This window comes from Xiphophorus couchianus, chromosome 6, assembly GCF_001444195.1.
Source record: "Xiphophorus couchianus chromosome 6, X_couchianus-1.0, whole genome shotgun sequence".
Classification (NCBI taxonomy): Eukaryota; Metazoa; Chordata; class Actinopteri; order Cyprinodontiformes; family Poeciliidae; genus Xiphophorus; species Xiphophorus couchianus.
The window spans coordinates 711,006-730,136 of record NC_040233.1 but is presented as its reverse complement, the minus strand read 5'-3'; the positions used below and the strand labels follow the sequence as shown (position 1 = coordinate 730,136).

Here is a 19,131-nt window from a genome sequence, read left to right as displayed (position 1 = left end):
CTTCATAACCAGAGATCTTCTCTCCTCTGTATAACAGCTACAATCTCAGATCAACTCAGCCCCCCAGGACTGTCAGCAGCAGAAACAGAACTTTATACCTGTTGGGGAAAATAGACTACATTTGCTTTGTATTGTCCCCACATGATGGCAATGATATAGTAGGATCCAATTAGATTGTTGATTAATACAGGTTGTTGCTATGTTGTTGTATGGTGTTTTAAGATCTTGTTCAATGTGCCCTTTTTTAACTTTGAGCCCCTGGCCCCCCAAACGTCTCTGCACGGCCCTGGCTAGGAGGTTATGTTCAGAGATTATTCCACAGCATAAACTCTCTGACTCCCAACCACTCGTTCTTCACATTAATAGAATAAACGTCATGTTCACCTTTTCTGAGTCAGAGTGAATCTTTAGCATTGCGACCTTTAAGATGATGGAAAAGTTTAGGTACATTACTTCCACCCTAAATCAAAACATATAGTGTCTCTTTTTCCTTGTGTTTTAAAAGATTTTCTGTCATTTGCATGTCTTCATATGGCATATATAATCCTGAGGGACTATCTCTTCTCACTTTTATTAACATTAACGTTCTGCAATCGGCACTTACACACTTCAGAGTTTCATCTTCTGCACTCCTAAAATTAGATCATAATAGATCATTAAGATTATTGTCGTTTGATGTTTGTCTATTGGCATGTCATTCAATGACCACATGACAACACATATGTCAGTTTCCCTATCAACTAGGACTGAAATACATTGATATTTCTCTCATTAAAATGCAAAATCAGATCTTTTTGATCTCTCTTTTTGTCAACAGCAGCAAAACTTTGGTAGTTGGGTTTTGTGATGAATGCAAACAATCTTTTGTTGTGCAAAAGGTTGTTTGCACAAAAAGGTTGTGCAAACAACCTTTTTGATGAGTGCAAAAAGGTTGTTTGCACTCATCACAAACAACCTTTTCCAAGAAATAAATCCATTCTCTGCATTTCCACTTGCAGAGAAGCAACAGGTTTTGTCAGGTGTAAAGGCAGCAAAGTGACAAGAGATCAGGGTATGCAGGTTCACACAAAGATAAAAATATTAAGATGTAGAATAAGGAACTAAATTAACCATAATATACTGTCAGTAAGAACAAGATTATTATATAAAATATTGTGCTTAAATCAGAAACAAATCAGAAATATAACTTTAGTAACAACAGACATTTTGTTCAGGGAACTCAAAACGTTAAGCTAAATAATGGACATTAATTTATTTAAAAGGCAGTCCTTTACACAAGTGGTTTTCATTTTCTATGTACAATTAAACAATTAAATGTTTTCAGATTAATTATGAAGAAACTTCACATAGTTTCAATGTTTTAATATCTTCAATGCTTTAATATCTCCTTCATGTAAATCCTCTTCTAATTGACAGCTCTCTCACTCTTGCTTTTTGGAGCGTCCCCTAAATGTGTCCATAAGATTGAAGGCTCCCAGGTACTGACCCAGCAGAATGCCCTGCTTCATGGGCAGGATGCTGTTAAAAGAAATACAAAGAAATGATTAGAGTGCTGAAAGATTGTGAATGTTAAAGCACTGGATTCATTTCCCCCAATACACAGTCAAGAAAAAGTACTTTATCCCTTACAGAGTTCTTCAAATTTTACCTTTTGGTTACAAATGCTTCAGATGGCCAAATAAATTTCAATATCAGAAATATATCCTGAGTAAATTGAAAGATCATTTTCAGTTGATGATTGCTTTTTTTTGTTTTAGATGAAAAAAGCTATCCAAACCAGCTTGGTGCTCTGTGAAAATATAACTGCCACTGTTAATTACATTGTGAATACATTAGTGATTAATTACATTTTTGATTTAAAGTCAAAAGTCATACTGAACTCCAATTAATAGCAAATTTGTAGAACCAGGAATTTGTTAAACAAAACCTGCAAATCAAATCAAAGATGCCTACAAAATCTTAAAAATCCGAACATCCCACCAACAGAAATGTTAAAAACCTAAGAAATTAAGTCAATGAAAGCAATTAGTACGAGAACCTATCCAGTGAACTGACCTCCCAGTCCCTGATTGAGGACTCATCCAGGAGATAACTAAGTGTGTTTTCACAGCTGATAGTCTGGTAGACTCAGTTCAACTGGGGACCAAAATTGCAACATTTGTTACATTTTCTGCTTGTGCGGTTTGCATTCTTGCTCCACTGCGTTAAATAAACCAAATCATTCGAGTAGCACATTTCAGAGACAATGCAGTCCAAAGTGCTTTATATCCTAAAAACACAAAAATACAAAGTATAACAATTATGACATTACAATTTGTCAAGTACCATCGTTACAGATCAGAATGTTTAATGTTTCATTGATAATGTTTCAAAAGCAACTCTAAACAGGTGGGCTTTTTGTCTAGATTAAAGGCATTCAAACACAACAAAACACCTGTTTTGCAATTTTCTGGAAGTTTGTTCCAGATTTGAGGCTTTATAGAGACTGAATGCTGCTTCTCCACGTTTGGTTCTGGTTCTGGGGATGCAGGTTGATACAACAACAGCAGGGGCCTCATATATAACCGTACATATGGACAAAAAATGTAAACGGCATATTTTACGCACAAGTCAGAATGTATAAAAATGAACATGGCATGAAATTTCTTTATTTAGAATAAACGTCCACACTCCTCACTCTCTGGGATGCTGTCTTTCTTTAAACGCTCTGCTGTAGAAACAGGCATTTCCACTTGGATCTCTTTATTTTCTTTTTTGTCTGTTTGGAATTTTGTCTTTGAAATGTATAACTTTTATTTTTGGTGAGGTGACCTTATGTACCCTGAAAGCACCTTTTAAATATAATATGTAGTTATTATCATAAATACTAATAATGCTGCAATCAAGAGCTGTTTCCATGGTTACTGGGACACGGTGGCAGCCTTCCGGGTATTTATACTAATTTACATATCTAGTTATGGATGGTGACAGGGCGGACCAGCAGCTCTGCTCCGTTTCCTGCAAATTGGGACTTATAAAGAAAAAGTGCACAGGTATGTGCGTACACACGGCTTCGTACATTTAATTGTTTTGTGCACCGCACTATTCTAAATTTGTCCGTACACCAATTTTTTGTCTGAAAGCTGCGTACAGTTTTAAACATGAGGCCACAGATCTTTAATGTATTGTGGTGCTAAGCCATTCAGTGATTTATAAACTAACAACAGTATTTTAAAGTCTATTCTTTGAGCTACAAGGAGCCAGTGGAGGGACTGGTGATAGAGCCTCAGTCTATCACACTGGTGCTCTATCACCAGTGTGATGTGCTCACTGGTGTGACATGCTCTATCTTCCTGGTTTTAGTCAGAACCCCAGCAGCAGCGTTCTGGATCAACTGCAGCTGTCTAATTGATTTGTTAAGAATACCTGGCAGTGAAGACACTGTTGCAGTGATCAATGCAACTAAAGATAAACACATGGATGAGTTTCTCTAGATCCTACTAGGACATTAGTCCTCTAATCCTGGAAATGTTCTTCAACTGATAGAAGGCCGACTTTATAACTGTCTATATGTGATTCTGAAGGTTCAGGTCAGAGTTCATCCCTACACCCAGATTACAGGCCTGATCTCTTTTTTCCAGCTGGAATATCTAAAGCTGAGTCATGTCGAGATTGTTCCTCTTTAGGTGCAAAGATGACTTCAGTTTAGTTCAGTAGGAGAAAGTTATGGCACATCCACATACAAAGAACCACTGAAGAAAACATTGAGTGCAACTACCTTGTTCATGAAAAAAGTGAAGTGGCATGATATTTTAGCGGTAGAAGGATTTCTCATGGTCTTTAAGGAATAAAGATCTCACATCAGATTTTGAATGCACATTCACACCTCCCCAAATGAACCGGACGTCTAAGGAAAACAAAGTGGAGTTTGATTAAAGTGGACTAAACACTTTATTTAGAGTAAATGCATCCTACATAACCCAAGATAGCATCAACAACTCTGCAGGCCTCACTACTTCATAGATATATGATATGCTTGCTTTGACAATGGGAAAAAGATTGGCAAAAATATTATGTATGGGAAAGTTGCAAAACCAATGGTGACCGCCCTCCAAAAAAACACAAAGACCAGTCTCACAATTACCAATAAATATTTTAATGACCCTCAAGCCATTTAGGAAAGTATTTTGTGTATTGACTAAACAAAAGTGACATTCTTTAGAAGATGTGCATGTACATAGACAAACAAGTTACTAAATAAACCAGAAGAAGGATCTTTATAAACACATTTATATATCCTCCATAAAAGGATTGCAGCAAGTAGCTCCAGATTAACCTGAGGTTAATATGTATGTAACCACATCAGAGAGCAGCAGTTATTCAAAAAAAAAAAACAAAAAAAAAACTGTAAACCTTCTGATATCAAAAACAGGCATGTTGTAAAAATGAAAACAGATTTGAATGTCCCAAACTACAGGGAAATTGAACCATTAACTCTAGTTTTTTTAGTGGCTAATGTGAAAACATAGTTTGTACTAGGTTATGATTAGGGTGTACACCCTGGCCATGGTCTCTTCCAGCTGCTGCCATCAGGCAAGAGATACAGAGCAACAAAAACCAGGACAAATCGCCTAAAAAACTGTTTTTACCTGATGGCAATCATGGCATTAAATTTAAAGGCATAAGAACTTCTGCTCTCGACACCACTTTGTTAAAAAATGTAAATTCTGTTGCGACACCTCCAGGCGCTGCAACCATCTTCTGAGGTCTATTTATTTCTCATTTTGTACTATTTATTTCTTTATCTTTTTTGTGTATGTATGTATATGTATATTGTGTATTATGTATATACACATAACCTGCATTTTAACTCGAGTCAAGCAAATCTCAATCTCGTTGTAATCTGTTGATGACAATGACAAATAAATCTTATCTTTTTGTACATACACAGACAGACACGCCACATGTCCAATGTGATGTTACAGGGCGAAAACCAATTGGCAGTTTGTCAGGATTTACACAAGCTATTTTTATGTGAAAAAGGTTCTACAAATAATATTTGTCGTCAATTATTTGTTGTGTCAGAATTATGTTTGTTCCTTCCCAAATCAATGCTTGTTAGCAGCTTTAGAATGACTAACAAACCTCAACAACAATGACTGTATTCAAAGAGGGAGAAAACAAAGGCAAGAGAATACAAAACATTGTTAGAAGCCTAAATACAATAGCTTCCATGTAAAAGAAAAAATATGACAGGCAAAGTGTTTTCAAGAGACACAAATCTTTACAATAAGAAATAGTCACTCTTCATAGAAATGAGGAAACAAGAGGGAAGCTGCCTGTGGCTTTGAAGTGCTATCCCGGTAACATTACCATGAGTGGGGAAGTCAACTTTCTAACCGAGAAATTTCATAACCAGCATTTGGCAGAGCCTCTTCACTGTTTTTGTTTGTTTGGACATGGACAGTCTGGCAGCCATCTTTATCTTTAATAATATTAGCCAGAAATTTTATTTGTGTGAAGCTGGGAAAATCTTAGACTTTTACTTGACTTTACCAAAGTACTTTGACAAGTATGTTGGTGCTTCTAACCACTAGTAAAAAACAGAAGAAGGGTAACTTAGAGAGGTTGCCTGTTAGTCCTACTGCCAAAGACAGATATAGGATTATTACACACAAACACAGATGAATAATTTTGAATCTACCACAACCTAAGGACATGTAAGTTGAGGAAACAGATTGACAATATGTAGAAACCCATACATACAAGGAGAAGACTAAACTAACAACTTCAGTTATTACAACTAAAAACCAGCAATCAGGCCTGAAACCTGGGAGTAGTGATGGACTCTGTCCTGAACCTCCAGAGCCACATAAAGACAGTTACAAAGTCAACCATTTCCAGGATTAAAGGACTAATGACTCAGCCAGATCTAGAGAAACTCATCCATGCGTTTATCTTCAGTCGTATTGATTATTGCAACAGCGTCTTCACAGGTCTGTCCAACAAATCAATCAAACAGCTGCAGCTGATCCAGAATGCTGCTGCTGGTGTTCTCACTAAAACCAGGAAGATAGAGCACATAACACCAGTTTTAAAGTCCCTCCACTGGCTCCCTGTAGCTCAAAGAACAGACTTTAAAATCCTGTTGTTAGTTTATAAATCACTGAACGGCTTCGCACCACAATACATTAAAGATCTGCTGCTGTTGTATCAACCTTCCAGATCTCTCAGGTCTTCCAGTTCTGGTCTGCATCCCCAGAACCAGAACCAAACGAGGAGAAGCAGCTTTCAGCATCTATGCACCACAAATTTGGAACAAACTTCCAGAAAACTGTAAAACAGCTGAAACACTGACTTCCTTTAAATCTCAACTAAAAACCCACCTGTTTAGGATTGTATCTGAAACGTAATCAATTACAAATTTAATGATGGAACTTTACTTAATGTCATGTTATGATTTATGTTGCATTGTGTTTCTGTGTTTGATATGATGTAAAGCACTTTGAAATGCCTTGCTGCTGAAATGTGCTATACAAATAAAATTTGATTTGTTTTGATGAAGACCCTGGAGAGACTCATCCTTTAGCATCTCTGGCTTTTGGTCCAACCACACTTCGATCCCTTACAGTTTGCCTAACAGCCCAGACTTGGACTTGAGGACACCATCATCTTCCTGCTTAACCATGTATACAGTCATCTGCACCAGTCAGCAAGCACTGTGAGAATTATGTTCTTTGACTTCTCGAGTGCATTCAACACCATCCATCCGTCTCTACTAGGTGAGAAACTGATGGCAATGCAGTTGGATCTCCCCTTGTTCCCTGGATTGTGGACTATCTAAATGGCAGACCATAGTTTGTGCACCTGTGACACTATGTATCAGACAGTGTTTTCAGCAACACAGGAGCTCCACAAGGGACTGTCCTCTCTCCCTTCCTCTTCACCCTCTATACAACTGACTTCAGCTATTGCACTAAGACCTGTCATCTCCAGAAATTCTCAGATGACTCAGCTGTGGTTGGTTGCATCAGTGAGGGCGATGAGGTTGCATACTGGGCTGCTGTGGACAACTTTGTACATGGTGTGGGCTGAACCACCTGCAGCTCAATGTGACAAAGACCAAAGAACAGGTGGTGGATCTGAGGAGGAGGACCAGGATGCTGGTGACCCCTGTTACTATCCAGGGGGTCAGTGTGGACATTGTGGAGAACTATAAATAACTGGGACTCCACATTGACAATAAACTGGACTTGGTCAAAAACACCAATGCTGTACACAGGGAGGGCCAAAGTCACCCCTTTTGTCTCATCCCTGTTGGGGATGCCAACAGACTGAACAGACTAATCTGCAAAGCCAGCGACGTTGTTAGAAAATTGACATTAGTGAATTGCGTAAGTCTTAACGACCCAAACGGTTTACATGTGAGTGGATAAATAATGAGAAAAAAGACCCAAACTTCAGTGGCTGGACACCATTGTTACTTCTACTACTTCTACTAGCAGGGGAGCAAGTACTGCCGTCCAAATAAAAGTCTGCATGTTTAAAATACACAGATACCTTTGCCTGGTTTGTAGGGTTTTGCAACCATTTGTCTGTGTGCTCTGTCTGCTGGAAGGAGTGTGTTTACCCACATGCCAGTGTATCTGACTCAACGTGTGTTGGTAACCGAGAGTGGAACCGTGTTCTCGTCCAGATTTTGTCATCGGCATTCTTTGCGAAAACCGGGCAAGCAGTGTAATGGTTCCTGTGCAGTTTAATGTGTCAGCCATGAATCCAGCTTGAGAGGGAGCTATATGCACACAAGGTACCTCTTAGGGACATGAATAGCTCACAAACGGATTTCTTGGTACTTATATAAGCTAGTAAAATCAACAATATTAACTGTGGATATCTCCAATTACTAATTGAAGTAATTACAATTACTTTTACTTCAATTAGGGATGCTCCAATCAGGTTTTTTGCTGCTGAATCCGATTTCAATCACCCATGAGGGCTGATCACTGCGATCACCTGGATTGACTGTTAAATTTTTGCTTTAGGTATAAATCCTACTGTGTTATCTGGCAAAATGGAAAAATGATCTGGCAATATATTCACCTAATTTAGACATAAAACATGCAAAATACTTGCAGGCAATATACAACAGCTACTCAGTCAAAAGGACAACTGAAAAACCTGCAATCAGTTAAATAATATTTAACAGTAAAGCTCTTGACAGTCTAAATTATATATTAGTCAAATAAATCTAATAACACTGCCTATATCAAATAATGTTAAGTAAAAAAGCAAACATGCATTCAAAGTCAAATGCCGGTTGCATAAAAATAAGCAATCATGAGTTACTGAATCAAAACTTCATGAGAGCATGGCGGTTTTGTGCTGGCTCTGATTGGTTGTTCTGACTGAGCTGAGTAATTCTGCAGAATGCCAGGAGGAGGCAGAGAAGATTGATTATTTTTCAGAGATTATCTGTCTTATTGTCTTATGTTAGGACAGCAAAAGTTTTAATACATATGTAAAATATTTTTTGTTTGTTTTAGTTACATGCTGCAGCTTTAATTAAGCAGAAGTTTGGTGTGAGAGCTCACTGATGGGTGGAAGTCGAATGGTGCTACGTCTGTGAAATATTACTACTGGTCGCGCGTAGCAGCGGTCCAACAGCGAGAGTAGAACCAGCATTTTTCCCACCACTAGCCCGAAGACTTAAATTATTTTTCAGTTTATTTACTTAGCTTTCTGACGGTTAGAAAGCTAAGCTTTGGTAGCTGTGCGTTGTTCCATCTGCTGTCTGGCTGCTCCAGATGCATTTTTTTTCCCTGCAGTGAACCTCGATATAGCCATTCTCTGTCAAGTGTTTGTTTTTTAAATGTCATATTAGACTCGTTGTTTGTCCTGTTTGTCTCTGCATTGCCCAACGATGGACTGGTGACCCTAGAACTGAGCCGCAGCACTGTGGCCAAGATTATCCAGCATTTTTAACTGGATCCACTCAGAACAAACCTCTGTTAGTCATCCAAAGAATGACTAACATGTGTGATGCCTACAGCATGTATTCAGCATCACATCCAAATGCTGTCTTTGAAAGACAGGTGCAGGGGTTCTGTTAGCATTGCTGTAGAGATTGAAGAGATGGAAGGTCAGCATGTCAGTGCTCAGACCATACGCTGCACATTACATCAGACAGGTCTGCATGGCTGTCACCCCCGAAGGAAGCCTCTTCTGAAGTCTGCACACAAGAAATCCCGCAAACAGTTTCCTGAAGACATGTCAACAAAGGACATGGATTACTGGGATCATGTCCTGTGGTCTGATGAGACCAAGATTAATTAGTTTGGTTCAAATGGTCTCAAGCATGTGTGGCGGCCGTCAGGTGAGGAGTACAAAGATAAGTGTGTGATGCCTACAGTCAAGCATGGTGGTGGGAATGCCATGGTCTGGGACTGCAGAAGTGCAGCAGGTGTTGGGGAGTAACATTTCATGAACTCCAATATGTACCGTGAACTACTGAAGCAGAGCATAATCCCCTCCCTCTGGAAACTGGATCACAGGACAGTGTTCCAGCATGATAACGAACCCAAACACACTTCTAAGATGACCACTGGTCTGACTTCTTTTGAAGTGCAAAGAGTTTTTGCTGGGGGGCGTGGCCATGTCAAAGTCAGAGATAATGCCGTTGACATACATTTGGCTTTAAATTCCACATATTTCACTCGAGCCGCACCAAAATCACTATGATTGATCCTAGTCCAAACCCCAACAGGAATGTATTCCAATATTTGGGGGGCATGGTCTAATTCCTCCACAGCGCCCCCTAGAAATTTTTAAAGAAAAAATTAAACAGCCCCAAAGCAATACTTTGTCCAGCAATCTTAAAATTCATTACACATATGTATCTTGACAGGACTTTTAAAAAAAGTCTCTCTGATCCATACTCCAAAACCAACAAGAAGTCGGCCATTTTGGATCAAAGTTGCCATTTTGTCTTTAACTGCTTTGTACCTGAGTGAACTTCTCCCACAGCTTTTGACATACTGACTCCAAAATCACTAAGCACAGTGCTGAGGCACTGAAGGTCAATATTATCAAAATTGTTTTCCTACATTAAAGCATGTGGGCATGGCCAAACCTCAAATCTGAGCATTTGCCATAAAATGTCAAGTTGAAATAACTTCCACACATCAGCTCAGAGCTGCCCGAGACTTTATCTGTCATAACCAACCAGCACTGATCACATTGACATGGTCAACTGGTGACATCACATTAGCCCCAGCCCCTTTCAACAAGACGTCACCTGTTTTCCTGCTGGTTCTCTTGCTTTTGGTCTACAATTCAGAACAATTTAAACCTGTGTTTAATGACAGAACAAAATGATGGTAAATCCTTCTCTCACTTGGTTCGCTGCTGGCTGAACAATGTGGGCGTGGCTAAATGGCAAATTTCAATCCCTCGCCTTTTGCATATGGTTGGTTCTAACACATGCATCATCTGATTTGCATCAAATTTGACATGGCTGCTCTTTGCCAGACAGATATATAGGATTAAATAAGAAACTGACTTCACTGTGCCGCCTAGATTATTCCAGAAGCTATATCTCCCTAATACATCATTCGATCTGCATGAGATTTTTTGTGCATCATCAGGGAGTACTGCTGAACACATTGGTGTGTACCATCTAGTGGATAGGTGCCGGAATGGCGCGAGAGTGTCAACAATGCTTACAGGGTAGAGGTGCGGTAGCTCCCGTGATCTCTGCTAGGCCGGAGTGGCACTAAACTGCAAGGGAGATGCTGCTTGTAGCTTTATTTTTCTAGATCTGTTTTTTCTTAGACTTTCTAGGACTAATTAGAGCAGAATGTTTGCTTCTAGTGTAAGAGGAAACAGCATAAACTCACTTCTTCAGAGCAGTGATGAAATACATGCTTTTAGGCAGTAGAAGGTAGACTTGGTCTGTGAGGACAGCATGAATAATCTTCTTGGCTACCTTCTCTGCATTTAGGATTGGCAGGAGTCTTGGCCACCTGTTGACGACAAAAAAAGTAAGAGAAAAATGAGATGACAACCACAGTCTAATTCAAGCAAAAAATATTGCTACTATGTAACATTTTATGTAACACTTTCTCAAATTAAAGCAGTGGTAGACTGAACTTTAGTTTTGTTATGAAACATTACAAAATGTTGCATAAATGTTTTGCAATGTATTAAACAAGTAGTTTAAAACAACAAGCAATGTTTTGAACTACTTATTCAATATTTTGAACAAGTAGTACTTATTCAGTTAGAACAAGTACTACTCAAGTGAGAAATTTAGCTGACTGCTGAAGCCAAAATGCACATCATGTTCTACTCAATGATACCTCTCTCCATTCACCATCAGCACCATTACAGCAACTAACAGCTAAACACAGCTTCCAAGACAGCCTCAGAATCATCCTCAGCCAATCCAAGCTGGGATCACAAGTCAATAAAATTAGCTCTAATATGTGATGAATGTCAAGCATTGAATACTGTAGATTATAGTAATTTCCCCCAATTGATATATAAAATTTTTAACTAATTTGGTCTTGAAACCTACTTAATTAAGGTTATTATATAGGTGAAAAGAATAAGTCTCTCTCTCTCTCTCTCTCTCTCTCGCTCTCTCCCTCTCCCTCCCTCTCTCTCTCTCTCTATATATATACATACATATATATATATATTAAGACTAGACAACTACTAATGCATGGAGGGTTCCATCCCAAATCCAGCACCCTGAGACTGTACACGAGCCGCAAGGAAGGAGGCAGAGGACTAGTGAGTGTGAGAACCACAGTCCAGGACGAAACAACTAAGATCCATAAATACATCAGGGACAAAGCCTCAACAGACAATGTGCTCAGTGAATATCTCAGACAACAGGGAACGGAGGTTGAGGTGCCAGAGATACCATCATGGGAGGACAAGCCCCTACATGGGATGTACCACCAGCAAATAACCCAAGTGGCTGATATCAGTAAATCCTACCAATGGCTGGAAAAAGCTGGACTCAAGGACAGCACAGAGGCCCTCATCCTGGCCGCCCAGGAACAGGCCCTAAACACCAGAGCAATAGAGGCCCAGATCTACCACACCAGACAAGACCCAAGGTGTAGGTTGTGCAAGGAGGCCCCTGAGACAGTCCAGCACATAACAGCAGGGTGCAAGATACTGGCAGGGAAAGCGTACATGGAACGACATAACCAAGTTGCAGGCATAGTGTACAGAAACATCTGTGCAGAATATGGACTGGAAACCCCGAGATCAAAGTGGGAAACACCCCCAAAGGTGGCGGAGAACGCCAGAGCTAAGATCCTGTGGGACTTCCAGATCCAGACAGACAAAATGGTAATGGCGAACCAACCAGACATTGTCGTAGTGGATAAACAACAGAGGAAAGCCGTTGTGGTAGATGTAGCAATACCAAGCGACTGCAACATCAGGAAAAAGGAGCACGAGAAACTAGAGAAATACCAGGGCCTCAGGGAGGAACTGGAGAGGGCCTGGAAGGTGAAGACCACAGTGGTGCCTGTGGTCATCGGGGCCCTCGGGGCAGTCACCCCCAAACTGGACCAATGGCTACAACAGATCCCAGGAACAACATCAGACATCTCAGTCCAGAAATGTGCAGTCCTTGGCACAGCCAAGATACTGCGCAGAATCCTCAAGCTCCCAGGCCTCTGGTAGAGGACCCGAGCTCAGAGGATAAGAACCACCCGCGGTGGGTGAGAAGGGAATTTATTTATATATATATATATATACAGTATATACTATATATATATATATATATATATATATAGCCTAAGAATCTATACAAATATTAGAATCAGTGAGAGATTTTGAGAAAGACTTGGATGTCTTAGTTTAATTTTTTTAGTGCTGTCAAAATTAAGGTTATCATATAGGTAAAAAGAATAATTTACATACACATACATACATCTCGTTGTAATCTGTTGATGACAATGACAAATAAATCTTATCTTATCTTACATGGACGCAAGCACATACACCCCTACATACATACGCCTAAGAATCTACACAAATATTAGAATCACTGCAAGATTGTGTTTGGTGATATTACATTTATCTTAACTGTGTTTATTGAAAAATAACTACATTGTTTTGTGCCTATGCTGCAGCTTGATAGGTAAATGTGATTGTGTATGCCAACTAATATTAGGATAAATAATTCATGAATATTCATTAGCGTGTCCTTATTAATTTAGCTGGGAGTGTACAAGTGGAGCCATACAGTTTCTGTTTGTTCTCACATCTATAACCAGCACCCTATTTAATTATTTAATTTCAAATGTTGTTTATCATCTTTCTAACTGGCGCCTTCCTCACTTTTGTTTTGATGTTTTTCAGCTGCTGCTCAGCAGTTTGACTCAAAGCTGACTGACAAGAACTGCAGTGAAACTTTCAAGAAGTGGCTTCATTACGCTTCAGAGGGGGAGGAAGGCATCAAGGAACCAAAGTCACACCAACCAGAGTCAAACGTGGGTTACCCCAACACATACTGTTTCCCTGGTTCATACAGTACAAGGCTTAACCTCATGGACTCTGTTCTTCCATGGACAATAGACTGTTGTTCTGACAGTCAAAAAGGAGTCAAAAATGTTTACAGATTTATATCTGTTGTCCTAGATAAAATCTAATATTAATGCTTGCTGTCATTTTTAAGTTTGTTTTTCCAAATATGCAAGTAAGACAATTTTGAACAACATAATACCCATCATCTGCCAACAAAACTGTGTGTTTAACACCAGTGAAGAAACTTTTAATGGTATGTTATGATGTAGAACTATCAGACCAAAAAATGTACATGAATCAATATTGATTCCTTAACTTTGATTCAATGTAAAATCAACATAAACATACATATAGTTCCACATTCAGATGATGGTTGAATCATTTTTGATATATTGTCAGTTATGGTTAAAATCAAGGGTCTCAAACTTCAGTCCTCGAGGGCCGCAGTCCTGCAACTTTTAGATGTGCCTCTGCTGCACCACACCTGAATAGAATAATTAGGTCATTAAGGCTCTGGAGAACTGATCTACACAAGGAGGAGGTAATTAAGCCATTTCATTCCAGCGTTTTGTACCTGTGGCACATCTAAAAACTGTAGGTCTGCGGCCCTCGAGGACTGGAGTTTGAGACCCCTGGAAAATCCGAACGTTGATTCACCGACCACTTTCAATATTATTTCAATGTCAAGCTTCAACATGGATTCAATGTTTCTGCCTAATGTTGTTTCAATGTTGCTTCACTCATATTTTGCTATCTGGGTCTTTTCAAGAAGATAAAGTCTTTAGGGTGTCCTGAATGTTTAAACATATCCTTCATCCAACACAGTTGGATCAAAAGATTTAATTTCTTCATCAGTATGTCATCAAGTTCTGCAGAGGCAACATAATTAATCAACAGCTGAGATGACACAGGGGGCATTTAAAACACTCCTTGAAGACTGGATTATGACACCAATGCTTTGTATCTTTCAACGAACATGGGTAAAAATTTATAGTATATACTTTGCAATACTGATCTATGATATAAATTGAAAAACACAGTGCTCTACAACTAGAAATTAAGAAAACACAACAATTTCATGAAGGTCCTGACATCTTTTGTCAATGAGCATATTGATTATGTCACCCAGTATTTTAACCTACCCTAATTTATTTTTCTTCTGCTGTCTCTTGCTCACATAAACTGTTTTAAAAAAGCTGCACTCATTCTTTTTTTTTCTAATTCACATTTAATGAGACAGGTTGTGTCATTGAGTTCAAGGATTTCATTTACAAGATATGTATTGTAATGTTTGTCATTTGCTTGGAAAATATGTCTGAAAGCTTTGGTCCATTTAGATTATGTTTGTAACAGCATTCACTTTTTAATAAATTCTTAATACTGTCCTGTAAGTTGTTTGCCATTTGTTTTGCCTTTTAACCTGTTACAGCACATAAAAAAACAAACAGTATGGATGAATAGCTGCCTGATTCACTGCACATTTTTCAAGCTTTCTACAGTCATAGAAACAAAATAAACCCTTTTGGCTCATGTTTAAATTTTGGTCATAAGGCAGTTAAAACAAATTTTCCTCTAAAATAAAATCTTGATTCTTTTGTCAGCATTAGCTGACAAAATCATGAACCATGTAAATTAAAGACATGTCCAATTTTGTCTACTTAACATAGAAAATTTAAAAGGCTTCCTTAGCACATCTCTGCCTAATATCACCAATCAACAACAAAATCACAGTTCACAGAAACTTGGTTTAATCTACTCATTTTTGATAGTTAGGCATGAGTGTTGACCTAAAATGTTACAATTTAATTCAATATTTTAAATTATCATATTAAAGGCCTTATAATCAAATTTAGAGCAAGGTGAGCATACACACACGCAGCAACCATTAGCTTCCCTTGAGGGAAAATGTTTGGCTCGTTTTGCATGAAATACCCAAAGTCTGCTCCTGAAAAACACCACAAATCTTTTGGTCATTAGGATTAGGATTCAGTCCTAAATTAAACCACTCTTTGTTACAAATCACAGTAGTTTACAGAGCCTGCTTGTCCAAGTCATAGTTACTAAGTTTGTAACAAGTTAAGTTTGAAGCAATGAGTAATGCTTGAGGAATATCAAATCAAATTTTATTTTGGAGAACATTTCAACAACAAGGCATTTCAAAGTAGGGATGTAACGACTCTTCAAATGATTTACAAATGTATCTGCCTCGAAGCTTTGTTAAATTATGTTTTATAATTTAGTGCACTGTGTTCCAGCCGCATCATCATTTGAACTGAGAGCTGCACTCTCAGTTCCACCTATGAGTTGTTGCTGTACTAGCAGCAAAATGTCAAATTTTGCTGCTAGATTACTGCAGCATTGTTGCCTGATGCAGGCAGCAATGCTGCACTAATCAGCCTGCAGAATGGGCCTATGGTTGAAGGCGAGGTAAAGATTATGTTTAAATCAAGTGCGTGTCTTCCTAAAGGATATGAAGATGTTCCGTTCTACTTTTGGTTTAATACGTCTTTTATAACAGAAAACAAGCTGTTTTTGTCCAGAGAAGAGTTGGATAACCCACATAAATCTAAAACCTGGAACATAACATAACAATGTGTTTTTATCATTTTTTGTGGACAAATAAGCATTCTTGAATTGATTAGCAAACAGCTTTTCTCCTCCCGGAACTGCGTGGTAACCGTTTCAAAGGAAATGCTGGGAATAGCGCTTCTGGTGTATTTATCCAGGTGAGTGGATAAATAGAACACTGCAGGGTTCTTCTAATTACTCGATTAATCTTAACAATAATAAATACTAGTACTCGATTACTACAGTATTCTTTTACAACAGCCCTATTTCAAAGTGCTGTAAGTCATAAAAATACAAAGTCATGGAACACATAGGCAACAATTGAAAGATTACATTTTGTCAAGTGTCAGATTGTTGATTATGTTTCAAACAGGGACGTGCAGTGAGGTGCAAAGATGGTGAGGCACTGACTTAATCATAATCAGATATACAAATATAGACCACCTGCATGTTGTTGTTTACATGAGGAAATTTCACAAATGTGGACAATGCTGGAGGGCAAAAAGACAATTCTTTTACATACCATCCATAGCCACGCTGCCACGGTAGAATAATTCTGTTAACTCAATGAAACATGGAAAATTAGGCACTACTAACTTCGTGCTATGCTCCACAGCAAAGCACAAAAAGTGCAACTCAAAACCACATTTTTCTCGCTCTCTGCATTGGCCAGGCTACACACAGACTCGTTGCTATAGCAACTGACAACAACGCCCCTAAAAAAAAAAAACACTGAAATATTTTCCACACAAAGAGCAGAACATTTAGTCTGTTGCAGTAGTATGGTTTTAGGTTGAATGTTTATTTTGCAATTTTTAATAAGTGATTGCTGTGGTACAAGGAGAAAACTATAAATATATCGCTGCACTTTTACTATATGGCTAGCTCGATGTTACTGTATTTTACTCTGCAGATGTGGAGTCACAATGTCTATGATTATGAGCGCCCCCTGCCATGAGGCAAGAGAACTGCCTGCCTCACCTCGAATCTGTTCTCTGCCGTTTCTGATCGCTCCTCAGCACAGGAAACACGTTACACACACAGTTGGTGACAAGAAAATAACACTGTACATTATATACATAAGCTAAATTATGGAAAATCAGTTCATATATTAAATGTTTAACCATTTTATTATACAGACAGGAGGAACATGCTCTCATAGAATGGCAGTTAGCGAGAGGTTGCGCAATCCCAAGTGAGGCTCAGCTCACTGCTGCCTCACCAGCTGCGCTTCCAAGGATTTGAATGGGAAAATTCAAAAATACAGCGATTTTGAAGAAAAAAATAATCAAAATTGGTTAAGCTAAATGAAAAATAAATACTTTACAGTACAAACCACAGGGTGAAAATAGCGATATAAATTATTTTATCATTATATTTTTCCATTATGACAGGTGAAGCTCTGCCTCACTTGCCTCCCCTGACCGCACGTCACTGGTTTCAAAAGCATCTCTAAGCAGGTGGGTTTTCAGTCTATATTTAAAGGTACTCTGCATTTGAGTTGTTTTGCAGTTTTCTGCAAGACAGCACATTTTATATAGAAATATGTGTTATTATGCATTATTTCTGTTAAATGCCATGAGCAGGTCCTTGAAAGATTTAATATCTGGAAAATTGAACTTTTAAGTGTGTGTGCTCAGAGGATTTTGTCCCAAGCCCCAAACGATACCCTGTTCACATATAAAACACCAACAATTAAAGATTTTAATTCAAACTGATTTTAAATCAGAAGGACCTACTTGGTGTGACATCCATCAAACATCCCAGTGTTGATAAAGTAGGGGCACACAATGGTGGTTTTGATCCCATCTTTTCCTGTTGCTAGAAGCTCCAGGCCTACCGACTCAGCAAAACCTACAGCTGCAAACTTACTGGCACAATAGTCTGTAGAGAGAAGAATCAACACACACAAAAAGTCAACAAAAGTACAGTCTAGTTTCATCAAATATTTAAGGACATGCTATTCATTGTATCAATGACTCAAAAACAGATAGTGGTAATGTTTATGATAAATATAAATGAATGATTTCTTTTATCACTGTATTCAGAGCAAAGTCTGAATACAGTTATGTGAAAAGATACAGATCAACACCTTTCAATAGCCTTTTATTAGCTTGTTCAGTTATTGTTTTCACAAGGGTTTTTGCATTTGTTTTGGGATTGACATCAACATTTCACAACAAAACTACTACATTTATCTATGGGACACAGAATGGATCTGATTGGTGAATGGTATGTTGGCTGGATATTCTCAAATTATTTGAAGACAGTTACTTTAGGGTATTTAAACTTCTTAATTTAAAGAAGTTGATGAGAAAGTTTAGCAAACACTATCACACATTGTTCTAGCATTTAGATTTCTCTTCATTCTAATTTACCAAAATCAGGAAATTATTAAGCACATAATATGCCATATAGTTAGAAAAATAAAATGTCTTTATAAAGCATACTGGTTTGAAATGTATTGTGGATACCAATGGATACCAGTTCAACAAATTTTGATTTTAGGGGTTTAATCTAGTTAGTTTTAGATTAGGTTAGCAACGAGATTAGGTTTACATTCAGTTGGATGCCCAGGTAAATAAAATAGAAGTAGACTGTATATTCTGTCTGCCCCCAGTCAGCTTCTGGCTCTGCTGGAAGTTTCTTCGTGTTAAAGGGGAGTTTTTCTCTCCACTGTTGCTACATGAAAGCTTGGTATGAGGGATTGCTGTAAAGTCCGTGACTTGAATCAATTGGTGGGTTTATTTTGATATGCTCCTTGGAATATCTGTAGCGCTGCAGCTGGTGCAGAATCAGACCCTGAGGAGACCCATAAATATCACCATTGAATCATTATTTATAATAACCGATAAAAGTGTTTTGTAGTTACAGTTATGTTCACAGTAATAGTGTGTTTAAAAAGGTAAGTAAACCTCAAATAAATTGTATTTTAGTGAACACAAATGCATTGGCGACACTGCACATTCTATTTCAAAGAAAGAAAATCGGAAAATGTAATTGGATACGATAACATTTCACAGAAAGTCAAGAAAT

At 38.3% G+C, this 19,131-nt stretch overlaps 1 protein-coding gene across 2 annotated transcripts in view; it reads right to left on the bottom strand.

The window, feature by feature from the left end:
* Positions 1 to 817: 817 nt before the first annotated feature.
* sdr16c5a (short chain dehydrogenase/reductase family 16C, member 5a) overlaps positions 818 to 19,131 on the bottom strand; it is a 32,945-nt gene continuing 14,631 nt past the window's right edge. For both annotated transcript variants that reach the window (XM_028021365.1, XM_028021364.1), the window contains exons 5-7: positions 17,835 to 17,979; positions 10,875 to 11,000; positions 818 to 1,518 (exon numbers count right to left, since the gene is read on the bottom strand). In XM_028021365.1, the coding sequence (XP_027877166.1) occupies positions 1,422 to 1,518; positions 10,875 to 11,000; positions 17,835 to 17,979 (368 nt within the window). In that variant the 3' untranslated portion in view covers positions 818 to 1,421. The remainder of the gene's footprint in view (positions 1,519 to 10,874; positions 11,001 to 17,834; positions 17,980 to 19,131) is intronic.